The sequence below is a fragment of the Ahaetulla prasina genome, chromosome 11 (genome assembly GCF_028640845.1).
Source record: "Ahaetulla prasina isolate Xishuangbanna chromosome 11, ASM2864084v1, whole genome shotgun sequence".
Lineage (NCBI taxonomy): Eukaryota > Metazoa > Chordata > Lepidosauria > Squamata > Colubridae > Ahaetulla > Ahaetulla prasina.
This window is the reverse complement of record NC_080549.1, coordinates 654,186-671,159: the sequence shown is the minus strand read 5'-3', so window position 1 is coordinate 671,159 and position 16,974 is coordinate 654,186. Positions and strand designations below refer to the sequence as shown.

At 53.1% G+C, this 16,974-nt stretch overlaps 3 protein-coding genes across 15 annotated transcripts in view; 2 read left to right on the top strand and 1 right to left on the bottom strand.

The window, feature by feature from the left end:
* LOC131183904 (G-protein coupled receptor 143-like) lies at positions 1-5,487 on the top strand. The gene is made up of 9 exons (XM_058154666.1): positions 1-614; positions 1,165-1,238; positions 1,677-1,771; positions 2,114-2,206; positions 3,024-3,145; positions 3,716-3,824; positions 4,240-4,357; positions 4,773-4,989; positions 5,151-5,487. The coding sequence occupies exons 1-9, from the start codon at positions 218-220 to the stop codon at positions 5,462-5,464; spliced, it is 1,539 nt and encodes a 512-aa protein (XP_058010649.1). The 5' UTR covers positions 1-217; the 3' UTR covers positions 5,465-5,487.
* A 21-nt stretch (positions 5,488-5,508) lies between these two features.
* Positions 5,509-16,974, bottom strand: part of ZMYM3 (zinc finger MYM-type containing 3) — a 36,705-nt gene continuing 25,239 nt past the window's right edge. For 8 of the 12 annotated variants that reach the window (XM_058154652.1, XM_058154654.1, XM_058154650.1 and 5 more), the window contains one exon: positions 6,621-7,804. The gene's annotated coding sequence lies outside the window, so the exon portion shown is untranslated. Of the gene's footprint in view, positions 5,646-6,620; positions 7,805-16,974 lie in introns of those variants that run through there. The other 4 variants (XR_009151864.1, XR_009151863.1, XR_009151865.1 and 1 more) reach the window with 4 other exon arrangements.
* Positions 10,703-16,013, top strand: GJB1 (gap junction protein beta 1). Of its 2 annotated transcripts, XM_058154670.1 has the most exons (3): positions 10,703-10,744; positions 13,425-13,504; positions 14,760-16,013. In XM_058154670.1, exon 3 carries the CDS (start codon positions 14,772-14,774, stop codon positions 15,609-15,611), a length of 840 nt encoding a protein of 279 aa, XP_058010653.1. In that variant the 5' UTR covers positions 10,703-10,744; positions 13,425-13,504; positions 14,760-14,771; the 3' UTR covers positions 15,612-16,013. The 2 variants fall into 2 exon arrangements, with proteins under 2 accessions (XP_058010653.1, XP_058010655.1); XM_058154672.1 differs by lacking the exon at positions 13,425-13,504 and having other exon boundaries at positions 10,708-10,744.

Sequence of the window (16,974 nt, the reverse complement as noted above, 5' to 3'; positions counted from 1 at the left end):
ACTCTGGGAGCAGCCGAAGCCCGGAGCAGAGAGCGCGACTCCAGCTCCCCAGCCGACGCCGGCAGCGGCTGGATCCTGCCAAGCCACTTCCGCCCATCCAGCGGGGCTCACTGCCTTAAATCGGCCCCCCACGTGACTACAACTCCCATCGTTCTCAGCCAGGCAGGGCTTGCGCGGGCGGAGGTCCCTTCAAAAGAGGCTGCCTGACCATGTGCAGATGTTTCCGCTCCGGACCCCTGTGGCGGTTCAGCAGCTCAGCCCGACCCAGGCGGTTCCGGGGCTGCAGCGCCCCCAGAGTGGGGAAGTGCCGGCCGGCCAGCCGGGCACCTCCCCCATGGCCTCCCCGCGAGCGCTGGGCTTGTGCTGCGCCCCGCCCGGCTCTCCGGCTGCGGCGGCGGGGCTGGTGCGCCTCTCCCGGCAGCTGCCGCCCTGGCCCGGGCTGGCCCTCGGCAGCGCCGCGCTGGGACTGCTGGCCGCCGCGCTGCTGGCCGCGCTCTGCAGGCGGCCGCGCCACCGCTGCAGCGGCTCTTGCCGGGTCTCCGCCGGAGGGGGCTGGGCTCCGGGCAAGGCGCTCCGGACAGCCGCGCTCCTAGGCAGCTTCCTGGGCACGGCGGGTGAGAGAAGGGCAGCAGCCGGGGCGGCCCGCGCCCTCCCGCTCAGCACCTCCTGCCCCGCCGGGAAGGGCAGGAGCAAAGGGACCAGCAGGGCATGACTCCAGCCGCCTTCCCGGCTCTGCTGGGCCCCCCCCCATTATGGGGGCTTCTGGGGCGGGCTGGGGGGCCGCTTGCAGGGTGGGTGGGGGAGAAGGCAGTGTGCCCAGAGAGACTCCGCATTCCCCGAGGCCCGCTGCAAACGAGCCACGACCCTCCCGCGTTCCCAACTTGCTCTTCAGCTGAAACTTTGAGAGAAAATTATTGCATAAGGATGGAATAATTATTTTAACCATGTTTATTTAATTGTAATTACATCTAAATGAAATCAGTTTTACATTTCTGTCCCAGCTTTGCTTATTTATTTTTTTAACATAACCTCAGTACAGACAGGGGCCAAACATGGCTTCTGAAGGGGGGGGGAGTAATTACCCCCTACCTACTCCCCAGTTCCCCCCTCCCCACAACAATTCCGGCCTGGCCAGGATGGCAACTGTCTCTCCCCCCCTTGCAGGGATCCTGGCCCGTTCTCTGCTCTGGCTGGCTGCTCCTTTGGGGTCGGTGCCTCCCCTCTGCCGCCTGATCGTGGTACGTGGTGCTGACAGGAGCAGCCTGGCTGGTGCTTCAGCCTCCATTAAGGGTGCTTGAGCCCCCCCTCAATGCCCCCCCCACCTGGTCCAGCACCTGAAAGGCCTGTTGGGATGCTGAAATCAAATCATTCAACAGAAGAGCCAAAGCAATCTGACCCCCTCCCCACTTCTGCTCTCTTCCTTGGGACCTTCTGCTCCCAAGGGGTCTCCCTCCAACATTGACCCCACCCCTCCCCCATTTAAAGGCCAGAAGGTCAGCCTCCTCGTGGCCTTCTGGAAACTGGCAGTGTCCTAACCTAAGAAGAACAGAGGGCAATTTGGTGCCCTCATTTGCTGCATGCCCCAAAGGAGCAGACATGGCCACTCCCCCCTCTGCCAGCCCCCCCTGCGCTCCTCCTCTCTTCCTCCCCCCTAACATTGACTTCTCTTCCTCCAGGTTTGGGTGCAATTTGGGTTCTCTTCCCACTTCTGGGCTCTCTTCTGCTACTCTCTGGAAGCCGCCTTGCTGCTCCAGAAACCCACCAGCCACAGGTATGAAGGGGAGCCCTGATGCTGGGTCCCAGTTGGAGCTCTGCAGCAGATTTAGAGGGGGCGGGGAGGAGATGTTCTGATGGGGGTCTTGAAGCTGACAGCAGTCTCTCCACCCCCCAGTCACCTGGAAGGGCTCAGGTGTGCTCTGGTGCCACTCGGGCTCTCTTGCTGTCCTTGCACAATGCTTTGGTTGTGTTTGTATGTGTCTGCACTTCCCCACTTGCAGGGAGCCCCCCTCTGAACCCCTGTTTGCTGCCACCCCTCCCCCCCACCTGAGGCGGAAGCTGATGAGGGCCTCCCAGTTGACCAGCAGGGTGATTCTGTCTTCCTCTTCCTGACCAGGTCCTTGACTCCGTACTGCCTCCTCTGCTGGGGGCTCCCAGCCATCCAGGGCCTCCTTGGACTTTTGCTCCTGATGAAGCCACAGGACATGGAGTAAGATCCCACTTTCCACCCCCTGAATGAGCCTTTTCAGAAATGGCACCTGGGAAGGGAAAGTGACCAGGAAGTTTCAACCCCAAATGGGCTGAGCACAGGGGTGAAATGCTCCCGGTTCAGACCGGATTGCCCGATCCAGTAGCCCATGCCCAGCTGAGCTGTGCGATCATCAGAGGTTTTTTTTTACTTTTAAAAGCATTTTTTCTTCGGCTGAAAAAATGCTTTTAAAAGTAAAAAAAAGCCTCTGATGATCTCGCGGCTCAGCTGGGATCGTCAGAACCCTTTAAAAGCCGAAGAGGTTGTAGAAAAAAGCTTTTAAAAGTAAAAAAAAAAAAAAGTTGGCCATGTCCACCCAGTCACATTACCCCCCCCACCAAGCCACGCCCACAGAACCGGTAGTAATAAATTTTACATTTCACCCCGGTTGAGCAGAAGGGTCCAGTGAGTAAGGGGGCAATGGGCTGGTGCTGCCCAAGACCAGAGGGCCTGTGGTTCGGAAAGCGGGATGCAGAAGGACCTGCTCCCCAGGATCTGACCTCTTGCACGCCCGGTAGCTGAATGCCAGGTGCTGGCACAGCAGCTGTACCCTGCTGGCACCTCTGGACTGCCAGCCAGCGGCCGACATCTGGAGTGTCTTGCTCATCTCTTGCTTCTGCTGCTCCCTAAAACCTTGCGGGGACCTCCTTCCTATTGCCCCTCCTGTCACTTCCTGGGCCAATATTCAGGGGCCTGAAAGGACAAGGAGCCTGAGCAAGCAAAAGTTGGCCTTCGGTTGTTTGGTTTTTAATTAGCACTGCCGCTCCTTTTATCCCAGCTGCAGCTCACACCACGGATTGGCATGGATCCTGGAAACTGTGTGTTACGCGTCTAGCTTTGTGCCGCTCACCTTAGTTTTCTTGGGAAGTCCTGTGCTCTTTTACAAAGCACTCCAGGCAGGTAAACTGCGTTTATTTATATATTCATCCATTGTTTGTTTATCAATAGGTGATGTCAACCTAACCTATGATGTTTTATTTGACAAACCATGATAAAACCTAGGACTCTGCTCTCTGACCCCCACCCCCACCCCCACCAGCCGTATCCTCCATTATCAGACTTCTAATCAGGCAGCTTCTCCGATTAGCTAAGAGAACAAGTGCTTGTTCCAAACACCATTTTGGGATGAGAGCCTGTTTCAGGCTGGGAAAGGAACAGCCCTGCCTGTGTCTAAAGAACTCCCCTGGAAGGAGATCTGCCCCTCGATCCTTTCAGAGCAGTGGGAAGAGAGACGCTCTGGAGTTTTCCACCAAAGAAAGACACCAGGAGGCGGCAACGCCAGGCCTGAGTTGCAGCTGGCCCACCTCAGCTGCTTGTAAGGTGGAGGGCCAGACGGGCGGCTGTGCACCAGGTGCTCCCTGGGTCCCACTTGGGCAGAGCATTCCTCTCTGCCAGAGGGTACCTGGGCAGTGGCAGTGCCTCCGTGGGGCTCAGGAGGGTGCTGAGCCTGGGCGGCTTTTCTTCCCACAGTGCCAGCTCTCCTACGGAGGGTCCGGGGGATGCAGACGGCCGGAGAATGGCGCCAACAGCAGGAGTTGCGCAGCAGGTTGATGAGCATCATGGTGACCTTTGCTGCTTGGTATTATCTTTATTCCATTTATGAAGCGCCCTCTTCGTGCAATCTGCCCTGCCCCGACACGGCAGATACCAGACCACACAAAGGCAGGAGTCCCAATCGCAGCACAAACACATACACACATATCCGAGGCCCTGGATTGTCTCCAAATGTTGGGCCCCTACTGGGCTGGGGGGGAAGGTTCTCCAGGGCCCCTCTGTTCTTCCAGAAGAGCTGGGCAACACAGAGCTAAGCTGCCCTTCTGCCCCAGGAAGGGATCCTAGGGCTTCTTCCCTGGCTACCAGTTCAAAATAAATAACCAACCAGCCCCCAGCAGTTCAGCGAGCCTTGGGTTTGCAACAGCACACCAGGATCCCCCCCGGTGAGGCCAGGTTCCAGATTTAGTGGGTTTTGATTAAAAACGCTCTTTATTTTTCAGCTGGCTGGCGAATGTCCTGCATGAGCTGCTGCTGCTGCTGCTGGAATTGGAGCCTTTGGAGAGATGGGGCATCGGACAGCTGCTACATGGGGCAGCCCTCGCCTGCTGGGCAGTTATGGTGGGTTAGGGGGGGTGTCCCGTGTGAGCATGTGCCGGAGCTGCAGGACCTCCAAAGCCCATCATTCTGCAAACACCCAGCCCTGTCCAGAACTGCTCCCTGCTGTTCCAGAGAAGTCCACCTCTGCTTAGAGGGCCTTTTCAGGCCTGGGCTGCCTTCTTTGGATTGTGCACTGCAGTCAAGACAGCCGAGCCCCAGAAGGAACTGCTGAGGGTCTCTTGGGCATTTTGCAGTCTCACCGCTTTCAGTCTTCCCTCTTCTTTCCTCCTCTGAAAAGTTGCAGAATTACACTGGTTCTGCCAAGATGTTGGGAAATAGGTTGCCCAAGCCAGTGAGCCAAGCCACACAGCAGGATGGAGAAACCAGTCAGTTTCTGTCTCTGAGGGTCTTTTTTTTTTCTTGCTGCTCTTCCCAGATTATCTTAAATCCTCTTTCTGGAGCACTGATGATCCTGGCATTTTCATCCTGGAAAAGCATGTGGTGGACTAGGAAACAAGCACCCACCTGGAGACCCTCTGTGGAAATCCCAGGGGGATCCCGTGCCCTGGAGCCAGCCTTAGGTTGCCGGATTGAGCCGGGGCCCCTCGAGGTGTCCAGCCTCTTAATCTCCTTTGGGAGCAGCACTTCGCTGGGTGAGTTGAATGACCTGCGTTCAGTAGAGGGAGAAGGAAGGGCAGGCAAGGCACAAATGGCAGAGGGATCTAACCTCCCTGGGGGGCTTTCCTAGGAACCCTCCTTTTCTGGGCACAGGTCCCTCATGCAGCCCCCCCCCACACACTTTCCCTCCTTCCAGACTTCCTCTGTGAGTGGGCCGGGGACTGCCCCATCCAGCCTCAGAGCCAACATGAGCAAAGCTGCCACGAAGACTCGACCCCCCCACCAGTCAGCTCCTGCTCCTGCCCCAAGGACAGCACTTGGGCTGGATCTAACAAGGGGGGCGAAGGATGCTGCACCCCACCAGCCTGGCCAGCTACCCCCATCCATGGAGGGCCTGCCTCCCCCACCTCTCCTAGGGTTCAAGTCCAGGCAGGGGACGGAAAGCCTTTGGAAGAGGCTGGGCCCAGCTGTGTCGGAAGCAGACTTCCCTCCAATGAAGAAACTCTATAAAAAAAAAAGGACTGACCTTAAAAAATGGGAGTTTTGAAAGGTCGGTTTCCATGGCACATTGACCTCTAGCCCAATTAGAGCCTTGCATGGATGAAGCAGGGCGGGAGAGGGTGTTTCCCTCAACCAGGCTTCAGCTCCCCATGCTAAGTGGGCTATGCAGAGACCCAGACAGGAGCATAAGCTGGGAAAGTAAAAACAAAAGGTTGTAAACCAAACAAGGAGCGCAGCGTCTTTAACCTGCTGGTGGTGGTGGAAGGCTGGCCAGAGCCCCAGCCAGTAATAAAGAAGCTCAAGGGATATGCAGAAACTGGGAAGGAAATAGGTTTGGGTGTCCACAGGAAATGCAGATCTCTTTTCAGAGGAAGATTTTTTTTTGAAGAACAAACTGTAAGAAACATGTTAATTTTTAACTCTAGAAAGTTTATTTGACCTGCCAGCAGAAACTCCCAACATTGGAACAATTAAGAATCATTGAATCATCTTCTGGTAAAAGTTTGCAAAGGGCTGATAAAAATCTGAGTGCTCAGGGAGCACCAGTGCTTCGATCCATGGAATAAGTAAATTATACTGCAATAAAATGATAGAAAACCAAATGTTTGTAAGTATGTAAAAGAAACGTTTTTTGGCTGAAGAAGGAAACTTCTGCACAATTTGTAATAACCTCATAGACAATCGATTCTCGATCTTCTGCCCGATCCCTTCTCTCACCCAAGTAACCCAGTGAATTTAGCAGCCTTGGCATAAGAGGTCCGGTCCATTCTGGATTTGGTAAATGGCTCAAGAGTAGGAACGCAATGCAGAAATAAAACAAAGAGTTTTTACAATGCTGGCAAACATTGCAATGATGGCGTTTCCAAATAGACCCAAGACCTATTTCAGCTTAGTTGGAGCGGGTGAAGAAGAAGTAGCTGAGAATTGTGGAAAGCACCAGATTATTTGCACCACTGACATCCAGAGCAGATCCTTAAACTTGGGAAACTGATCTTTTAAAAGAACAATCCTGCTTGGGACAAACTTGGTCTTCTGGAGGCTTGATGGCTGGGGATGAGAGGACCCCAAAATGAAACATCCCAGGTGGGCTAGAGCCATTGGTCCTTTGAATAGAATAGAATAGAATAGAATAGAATAGAATAGAATAGAATAGAATAGAATAGAATAGAATAGAATTTTTTATTGGCCAAGTGTGATTGGACACACAAGGAATTTGTCTTGGTGCATATGCTCTCAGTATACATAAAAGAAAAGATACCTTCATCAAGGTACAACACTTACAACACTTAATGATAGTCATAGGGTACAAATAAGCAATCAGGAAACAATATCAATATAAATCGTAAGGATACAAGTAACACTTACAGTCATACTGTCATAAGTGGAAGGAGATGAGTGGTGGGAACAATGAGAAGATTAATAGTGCAGACTTAGTGAATAGTTTGACAGTATTGAATTATTTGTTCAGCAGAGTGATGGCATTCAGGAAGAAACTGTTCTTGTGTCTAGTTGTTCTGGTGTGCAGTGCTCTGTAGTATGGTTTTGAGGGTAGGAGTTGAAACAGTTTATGTCCAGGATGTGAGGGATCTGTATATTTTCACAGCCCTCTTTTTGACTGGTGCAGTATACAGGTCCTCAATGGAAGGCAGGTTGGTAGCCATTGTTTTCTCTGCAGTTCTAATTATCCTCTGAAGTCTGTGTCAGTCTTGTTGAGTTGCAGAACCAAGCCAGACAGTTATAGAGGTGCAGATGACAGACTCAATAATTGAGTGGGAAAAAGTGATTGATTGATGGTGTTTATAAACTGCCAGCTTCAACAAAGGTGACTCTGGGTGGTTTACAACATCCAGGCTGAGTGTGCAAAGCAGTGGTGAAATGTAAAATTTATTACTACTGGTTCTGTGCGTGTGGCTTGGTGGGGGGGCGTAATGTGACTGGGTGGGTGCGGCCAACTTTTTTTTTTACTTTTAAAAGCATTTTTTTGGCCGAAGAAAAAATGCTTTTAAAAGTTAAAAAAAAACCTCTGATGATCACGCGGCTCAGCTGGGCATGGGGTGGGGCAGGGATTTTTGCTACCGGTTCTCCAAACCACCCGCCACAATCGCTGCCGGATCGGGCAATCCAGTCCAAACCGGGAGCTTTTCACCCCTGGTGCAAAGTCAGTGGAAGAGCGGATGGAGAGAAACTCACCGATTCCTCCAGCGTCAGGATCTTCCTGGAAGAGGAGAACCTCAGTGACTGGTTCAGTGACGTCTGTGTCAGGGTTCCTCTGAGGAAGAGCAAAGCGCCAGCAAGGAGACGTCGTCGCTTGAAGGAAGAGTTAGGCTCCTTTACAGTTTTGGGCTGAGCCTAAAGAAATGGACAACCATTTAGATATGAGCCACCCATGTGCAGCAGCTGCCAAAAAAGCCAACACAGTTCTGGGCTGCATAAACAGAGGGATAGAATCAAGAAGTGTTAATACCACTTTATAAGGCCTTGGTAAGGCCACACTTGGATTATTGCATCCAGTTTTGGTCTCCACGATGTAAAAAAGATGTGGAGATTCTAGAAAGAGTGCAGAGAAGAACAACAAAGATGATTAGGGGACTGGAGGCTAAAACATATGAAGAACGGTTGCAGGAACTGGGTATGTCTAGTTTAATGAAAAGAAGGACTAGGGGAGACATGATAGCAGTGTTCCAATATCTCAAGGGTTGCCACAAAGAAGAGGGAGTCGGGCTGTTCTCCAAAGCACCTGAGGGTAGAACAAGAAGCAATGGGTGAAAACTAATCAAGGAGAGAAGCAATTTAGAACTAAGGAGAAATTTCCTGACAGTTTAGAACAATTAATCAGTGGAACAATTTTCCTGCAGAAGTTGTGAATGCTCAACACTGGAAATTTTTAAGAAAATGTTGGATAACCATTTGTCTGAAATGGTGTAGGGTTTCCTGCCTGCGCAAGGGGTTGGACTAGAAGACCTCCAAGGTCCCTTCCAACTCTGTTATTATTATTATTATTATTATTATTATTATTATTATTATTATTATTATTATTATTATTATTATTATTATTATTATTATTTCTGAAAACGGCAGGAATTCCCAGGCGAGGCTTGGTGGAGGGAGCCATGTCTACCACAGTGGCTGCTGGGGGATTCTGGGCATTGACATTCACACATCTTAAAATTTGCCAAGGTTAAGAACGGCTGGTCGTCAGCAGTGGTGAAATGTAAAATTTGTTACTATCGGTTCTGTGGGCATGGCTTGGTGGTGGGGTAATGTGACCAGGTGGGTGTGGCCACTTTTTTTTTTTTTTACTTTTAAAAGCATTTTTTCTACAACCTCTTTGGCCGAAGAGGTTGTAGAAAAAATGCATTTAAAAGCCTCTGACGATCCCAGCTGAGCTGTGTGATCTTCAGAGGCTTTTTTTTTTACTTTTAAAAACATTTTTTCGGCCAAAGAAAAAATGCTTTTAAAAGTTAAAAAAAAAACCTCTGATGATCGCGTGGCTCAGCCGGACATGTGGGGTTGGGGATTTTTGCTACCGGTTCTCCGAACCACTCCAAAACATCAGGCGATCTGGTAAAAAACGGAAGCATTTCACCCCTGGTTGTCAGGCTCTGTGAACTGTCTGACTTTCTTGCACTAACGAAAGTGGGATAGATTAATGTAGGGAGGGGGCAAAGCAGGGGAGGGGCCTGGACTTGATTTGCCTGGAGAGAGCAAATCCAGCCCTTCCGGTGCTGGGTTGGGACAGGTTGCACCTGCCCTGCTCATTGCCTCTTGCCAGCCTCCAGTGCCCGCTCTCCTGGGCATTGCCTCCTTAGGAATCCACTTGAGTCACAGTACTCCACCCCCCCTCAGACCCACCCCTAGGCCACACAATTCTAGGCATGGCCGGGCTTGGGTGGCTCCTAAACTCCCCCCCTCCCCCCGTTCTTTGTGGACAAAGGCTGAGCTGTACCAGGGACCAAAGCGATAAGTTTCTTGCTGACGGTCACCTGAGCCTGCCCTGCCCACTTAATCAGGAAAACGCCACTGCCCACCTTGATGCCCCAGAGAAAGGCAGGGCACGGGCTTGGGTTTGGCCTGGGCATCTCCAGGAGTGCCAGTCCTTGGGGAGAGACATGGAGCTCTTGATTCTCCTTGGCTGGGGCAGGGGAAGGGTGGGAATGAATGTCCAGACTTCCACCATCCTAAATGGCCCTTCAGCCCCTCCCATGCCTGGCACATCCCCCCAAATAGCCAGGGCTATTCAGAGAGGGCATCTGGGAGTCCTGAAGGAGGCGTGCTTAGAGGCTGGCTTTGTCAAAGCAGAGCCCTGGGATTAAGACTTACAGACAGAGTGGCCTCTGAGCAGCGGGCACTGTGGCCGGAACGCCCCTTAAGCATGCAGAGACCCCGCCAGTCCCGGCAGCAGCAAGTCAACCCAGCAGGGAATGCCCAAGGTTTGTTGCCCTGGCTTTCAAGAAACTGCTCCAGCCCTTCAGCCCAGCCAACACAGGGCAGCTTTGCCCCCACCCCTCCGTGCTTCTGACTCTGCTCTGGGCCGCCTTGCAAGGGTTGGCGGAGGCCCTTGGAAAGAGCACCCAAGTGCGCAAGTTAATGTTTACAAGACGGCAGGGACTTTTGCAAGTCATGGAAACTCTGGCGACTCACACAATGTGGAGCCCTGCAAATAGCTGGTGGCAGAGGGTGCCGAGGTGCTCGCTCAGGGGGAGCACTGCTAACATGGACAGGGCACGTCCCTGTGGGCAGAGGTCTGTGCACAGGGTCATGGAGCAGACCTCTCTGGAGGAGAGTCCAGCCAACTGCTCTAGAACCTGGGACAGCATCACAGGCTGAGGGTCGAGGCTGGGCAACTTGCTGCTGGCTGGGAGCATGGCAGTGGCTGGCACTTTCCACCTTGTGGGGTGGCTGGGGTTCTTTTGAGCCACATTAAACCCCTTCCTGCGTTTTCCGTGGCTGTTTTCGTGAGCTTCTTGTGTAAAAATAGCAAGAAAAATGGTAGTAGTTCCGACTGGGGCTTCGGGGCTGTGAAAGCAGGCTTGGAAATGGCAGCCTCTGGCTAGTGGACCCCAGCCAAGCAGGAACCCCGGAAGGTGGATTCTATTCCCGAAGAACTTTTGGGGCTGAACTGTTGAGTTGGATGTGCCTGTGTAGGTCTTTAGTCATCTGAGAGGGAGGATGTCTCAAGAGAAGTGGGTGGGCCTGTCCCTGGGTATAAAACTCTCGGTCTGGTTGGCATAACTCTCTCAAATCAAGGTTACCTGGGCTGCTCAGCACCACCTCCTGCTGCTGTGACAGGTGAGCCTGGAACAAGAGGCGGGTGGGTCAGAATGCAGGGTGGCCGCGAGAGGGGTGGGCTTTGGAGGCTTCTCGCTCAGTCGAAGATCTAGAATTTCATGATCAAGTTGCCCTTTGCTACTTCACCTTTGAGCTTTCTTCATGCAGCCTTAATTAATGGCAAAGGTTGAATTGTTTTCAACCTTTCAATTCAAGTCTACAAATTAAGCAATTCAGCCAGCTGTTGAAGGGAAGGGAGGGGAATGGAGAAGAGAGGGGAGGAAAGGAAAATAGAACAAGGGAAGGGAAGGAAGATAGAAGGAAAGGAAAGGAAAGGAAAGGAAAGGAAAGGAGAGAAGGGAAGGTCTTATCAAAGTGGCTTTCAAAAGTCCCAGGACACCTCCAGCCCCGTCATCAAGATCTCTAAAGATGACCTTGCTGAGCTGCTCTGATCAAGCCTGGGAGTCTCAAGGGCCTGGGGGGCCCCCTGTGGTGGCAAAAGGCGCTTAGGGGCTCTCTCCCATTTGTGTCTTCCCAGCAGGTGGTGAGGAAATGTGACCAGGCACCCAGAGGGGCACACCCATACACGTACCCTGGGCATTTATTTGGGGGGCTTCAAGGCTGACTCCTTGGACAGGAAGGGCCTCCAGAAGCTCTTCCACAGAGGGGCGTAGTAGCCGTTCACCCTGGCCTTGGGCTGTCCCAGGCCCCCCTCAGTCTCTCCCTCTAAGTCAACTGGCGGGAAGGAGCTCTGACGTTGGGAGCCCTTATCTTGCCTATCTCCCCACACCTACCTGTGCTGGCATCACTTTTATTTGCCTACCTCTGGCTCCTTGAGCAACAGTGGGCCTCAGGCATCACAGAAAACAAAGCTGGCAATCACAATCTCAACAAAGCAACAATTGGTCAATCAGCAAATAAAGCAACTTCAGAACCAGGGGGCAGCTTTTCATGGCAGCAGCCAGAGAGACAAGGTGAAGCTGAGTTGACCTGCTGCCTTCCAAGTCCTGGCTTGGGGAGCAGGGAGGGCCTGTTGAGCGCCAGGGCTGGGTCTTCTCCCATCAAGCCTTTCCGTGGGCCCGGAAGCCCCTCATTGAGTGGCAGTTGCCAGACTGAGGGTCCCCATCAGCCATGCTGTGCTGGGCCTCCTTGGTCAGTTTTTATTGCTCGGACACCTTTGCTGAGCCACCGCAAATACACAATGCCCGTTTTTCTAATGCCCCATCTGTCTCTCCCAAGCATCTGTTTGAAATATGAAGCATAAAACCACGGGCAGAAAACAAGCTTTTCACCTGTTTACATTCAGATGTTCCCACTGTGTCCCTGAGTTCCCTCCCCCAAATCTCAGGGGCTGAGAACACGGAGGGAAACCTTTGCTCCGGGCGATCTCTGGCCCTCCATTTGTCTGTTTGTGCTGGTTTAATGGTTACCTTCCAGCTGCCAGCAGAATCGCCACATTCTCCAGTGGTTTAGAACTAGGAAGGCTCAGCTGAGTAGCCACAAGCCCCCACCCCCGAGTTTCTGGCAGGGGTGAAATGTAAAATTTGTTACTACCGGTTCTGTGGACATGGCTTGGTGGAGGGGGGGGTAATGTGACTGAGTGGGTGTGGCCAACTTTTTTTTTTACTTTTAAAAAGTAAACCTGTTCGACCAAAAAAATGCTTTTAAAGGGTTCTGACGATCCCAGCTGAGCCGCGCGATCATCAGAGGCTCTTTTTTTTACTTTTAAAAGCATTTTTTTGGTCGAAGAAAAAATGCTTTTAAAAGTAAAAAAAAAAACCTCTGATGATCGTGTGGCTCAGCTGGGCATGGGCGGGAAGGAGGGATTTTTGCTACCAGTTCTCTGAACCACCCGCCACCGCTACTGGATCGGGCGATCCAGTCTGATCCGGGAGCATTTCACCCCTGGTTTGTGGGTGCTGGATCCTCATTGCTTTTGTGTTCCAGCATCAAGTCCAGTTGCCCTTGGGAGACCAATGGCCCAGTGGAACTCCCACAGCCAGTCATTGAGCCCAGGCCGCTGCAGGCTGCATGCGCATGTGTGACGGCATGGAGGGCTGGGGGAGAATTCCACCCCACTGGCGGGTGGAAAGGCCGCTTTTCCATCTGGGGCTGTGGGACCTGCGTTCCGGGCAGACGCACAAAGGAAGGAGGTGTGCAGTGCATGTGGGTAGGGAAGGATGTTCTGGAACAGGGTCGGCCTTTTGAACTGAGGGTCGCTTTGTCTTTGGCCAGCCTTGGCACTGGATTCCGGCACTGACTTTGCACCCCGGAAGGAGATGCCAAGAACCTCCGTTTCTGCGGAACATGGTACAGCTGACGCCAAGTGGCGTCACAGCTGAGGCAGCTGGCTGGTGTCCAGCATCTGGACCTTTGGCCTCGGGGCAGCGAGTGGCCTCGGGCAGCTGCCAAATCGGGGGCCTTGGAGGGGAAAAGCCCACCCTCCAGCAAGATCTTAGGGAACTTTCTGCCCCACGCGCAGCAAATCTCTGCAGAACAGGCTCCTTGCTCCTGGCAGAGCGTGGGACCAGGTGCCGTGGCCGCTCGGGCAAGCTGGAATGGCACACAAAAAGACTTTGTTTGGCCAGGGTGGGCGGAAGTCCTAACAGGCGGTCTGAATTCTAAAGTGTGTTGTTTGATGGCCGATAAAGGGCTTATTGTATGCAAAATAGTTTATAAAGCAGCATATGACTTTCTCGAGATGGGCACAGTTTGCCGGAGGCCTGCGCCTGCAGAGGGAGCCTGCGGCTGCCTTGCAGAAGGACCGTTCCCCACGGCAAGGTAAGGGCTGGTCGGGAGACTCATCCTCACCCCATAAGGAATGAATGGACTGGCTGGGAGCTGCTGGGAACTCACAGGGAGGCTGGGGAAGGGGGCAAAGGCTGGGCATTGGGAGAAATCCATCACTTTTGGCATTCTCCATCCTGATTTTGTGGGGCTGCTAGCAACAGGGCATTGGTACCAACTGCTTTTAAATCAGTCTTATCATAAGCTCCCCGAAACTTGCTTCTCAATTTTTTTAAAAAAATATGTTGGTATTTCCGTAACTGTTCATCAGTGTGCCCAGCCAGTCAATGCAATGGCTGCATTGACCCTTAAGGCCCTCTTATGAATTTCTGGAGAAGAGAAGGATTCTCCGATCCAGCAGGCAGTCCAGGGAATGGCCCCACTTTGCTTCGGAGCTCAAGAGCACCTAGAATGTACCACCAAAATCTGGGGCGCGAGGTGACCTGAGCCGTGTCTCTAACCCTCCTTGCAGGAAAGACCCTGGAATCTCAATTTGCTGCCTCTGGAGGAAGGGGCAGCGCAAAAGCCATGCTGGGGATGGGGAGCATCTTGCTCTCTGTCTCTCCCGGGGAAGGTTGCCAGGTTGCCCAGATCCAGCCTGGCCCAGTAGAGCTGCTTAGGCGTACAGGGCTGGGGTGTGCAGCCATTCCCCTCACAGCAATGGGGGGAGACAAGCCAGGGTGGCATCAGCCCCAGGGAAAACACAGGAGCCTATGAAGAAGAGTGGAAGATTGTAGCAGGGTCCTCATTCCGCTGGAGGGGCAGGGCCAAGCCCATGCCAGCCTATGGATTTGGTGGTAGCTGCCAAAGGAAGCTGTGGGAAACTGCCAGTCCTTGTAGGTGTTGGCAGCGCCATTCTGACTGCAGCATCTCGCCAATCCTTTTGTCGTGGGAGTCCAGGTCAAGAAAGAGAAGTGCAGGGGTGCCAGGAGTCTTTTTGCTCGTTTCTCTCGGCCTGACTAGTTGGGAATGGGACAATCCTGGGGGCCGATGGCACACAGAGGTCTCTGAGAGCAGGGCTGCCAAGGGCTTAAGCGAGGAGAGATGTAACCTTTGTCTTTATCACCCTCAGGTGGTTTGTAGCAATGTGTGAAATAAATAAAAGTAAGTGGCTTAAGGGAGTGGCGATTGGGGGATGGGGGGAGATGGACACAGTGGTTCTTTGCACTCCCCACCCAGCAAAACATCAGGGGAGAGATTTAGCCTGGGGCCCTCTCCACCCTTACCAGATCCGGCCCTTTCCTTTCAGGTCTGAGGCGCCATGAAGTGGGAAGGCTTCTACGCCCTGGTCATTGGCGTGAACCGCCACTCCACCGCCATTGGCCGCATCTGGCTCTCCGTGGTATTCATCTTCCGCATCATGGTGCTGGTGGTGGCGGCCGAGAGTGTCTGGGGTGACGAGCAGTCCTCCTTCACCTGCAACACGCAGCAGCCTGGCTGCAAGAATGTCTGCTACGATTACTACTTCCCCATCTCTCACATCCGGCTCTGGGCACTGCAGCTGATCCTGGTGACCACACCAGCACTGCTGGTGGCCATGCACGTGGCCTACCAGCAGCACCAGGAGAAGAAGCTTTTGGTGATGACTGGCCACGGGGACACCAAGCACCTGGAGGAAGTCAAGAAGCACAAGATGCGCATTTCTGGCTCGCTCTGGTGGACCTACATCTTCAGCGTCCTCTTCCGCATCCTCTTTGAAGGCATCTTCATGTACATCTTCTACATGATCTACCCGGGGTACCAGATGATCCGCCTGGTCAAGTGTGATGTCTACCCCTGCCCCAACACTGTGGACTGCTTTATCTCTCGGCCCACCGAGAAGACCATCTTCACAGTCTTCATGCTGGCCACCTCTGGCGTTTGCATTGTCCTCAACGTGGCCGAAATGGTCCTTCTGGTGGTGCGAGCCTGTGCTCGGCGCGTCAGCCGAAGCCACAACCCTTCCTCGGGGAAGAGCTCCTTCCTGGGGCACAAGCTGTCTTCAGAGTACAAGCAGAACGAAATCAACCAGCTGCTGACCGAGCATGACGGCTCCCTCAAGGACATTCTCCGGCGGAACTCGGGGCTGCAAGAAAAGACTGACCGCTGCTCGGCCTGCTAGAGGCCTCGGGCTGTCGGTGGGTCATTGGGCTCCGGCCTGATGGAGAGCAGAGGACTCTTCTGGGCAGCCAAGCTGTCTTGTCACAGCACAGTCTCAAGCCCTTCTGGGGGAATCGGGCTGGGGCCTTTCCCCCAACCCTGCTGTCACCAGCTACTGTCTTACACTTCCCTCCCGTTGGCTTACAGGCTCTGTAGAGTTTCTGTGGATTTTGCAGGCACCGAATCGGCCTGCGGAATGCCCTGGTTGCAGCTAGGTGAAGGCCAGAAGCTGGTGGTCTGCAATGGGGCTTCTGAAGGTCGCTGCAGGCCCCTTCCAGCCAGGAAATCCAACTGCAGCCCGGCTCGCTGGCTGCATTTTACTGTACCAAAGCAAGTCACAGTATTAAAACAATTTTAGAGGTCCTGCCTTCGGTGGTTTTTCTTTGGGCTTTCACATCAGCACATAGAAAGTCGCTTTATCTGGAGATGCAGTCCTTTCTCTGGTTGAATTCCCAATTGGCCACCGTTTGCTGAACAGTATTTCAGGAGGCAGGAGGAATCTTCCCTTCCCATCCGGAGTCTGGATCCAGGCAAAGAGCTCCTGCCAGGAGCCTAAGCAGAAGTATGGGTGTGTGTATGGGTGTGTGTGGGTGCTGGGTTGCTGAGGAAAGAGGTGACAGCTGGCAGGACCCTTAGCCGGTTGGGGGGGGGGGGACGACAAGCTGGCTTATTCCAGGTGTCCCCGGCTTGCCAGCCAAAGGAGAGGCTGCAGGGGTGAAATGCTTCTGGTTCAGACTGGATCACCTGATCCGGTAGCGATGGCAGCGGGTGGTTCGGAGAAGTGGTAGCAAAAATCCCTGGCTGCCCCCCTACCATGCCCAGCTGAGCCGCACGATCATCAGAGGGTTTTTTTTTTAACTTTAAAAAGCATTTTTTCTTCGGCCGAAATAATGCTTTTAAAAGTAAAAAAAAAAGCCTCTGATGATTGCGTGGCTCAGCTGGGATCGTCAGTCTTTTAAAAGCATTTTTTACAACCTCTTCGGCCAAAGAGGTTGTAGAAAAAATACTTCTAAAAGTAAGGAAAAAAAAGTTGGCCATGCCCACCCAGTCACATTACCCCCACCACCACCAAGCCACGCCCACATAACCGGTAGTAACAAATTTTACATTTCACCAGAGAGGCTGTGAGTTTTGCAGAGATGGGCACGAGGTGCACGCCAGCAGAACAGCCCGACTTCCCAAGGCCCCCTTTGTTGTGGGGCTAGTAGCTAAAGACAAGCATCCTCCCCCTGTAGAAGGAGGCATTATGAGCCAGGCAAACTAAAGGCGGAGGAAGGCCTGGAACGGGAAAGGCAGCCTGGGAAAGCTTGGAGGGCACCCAAGCT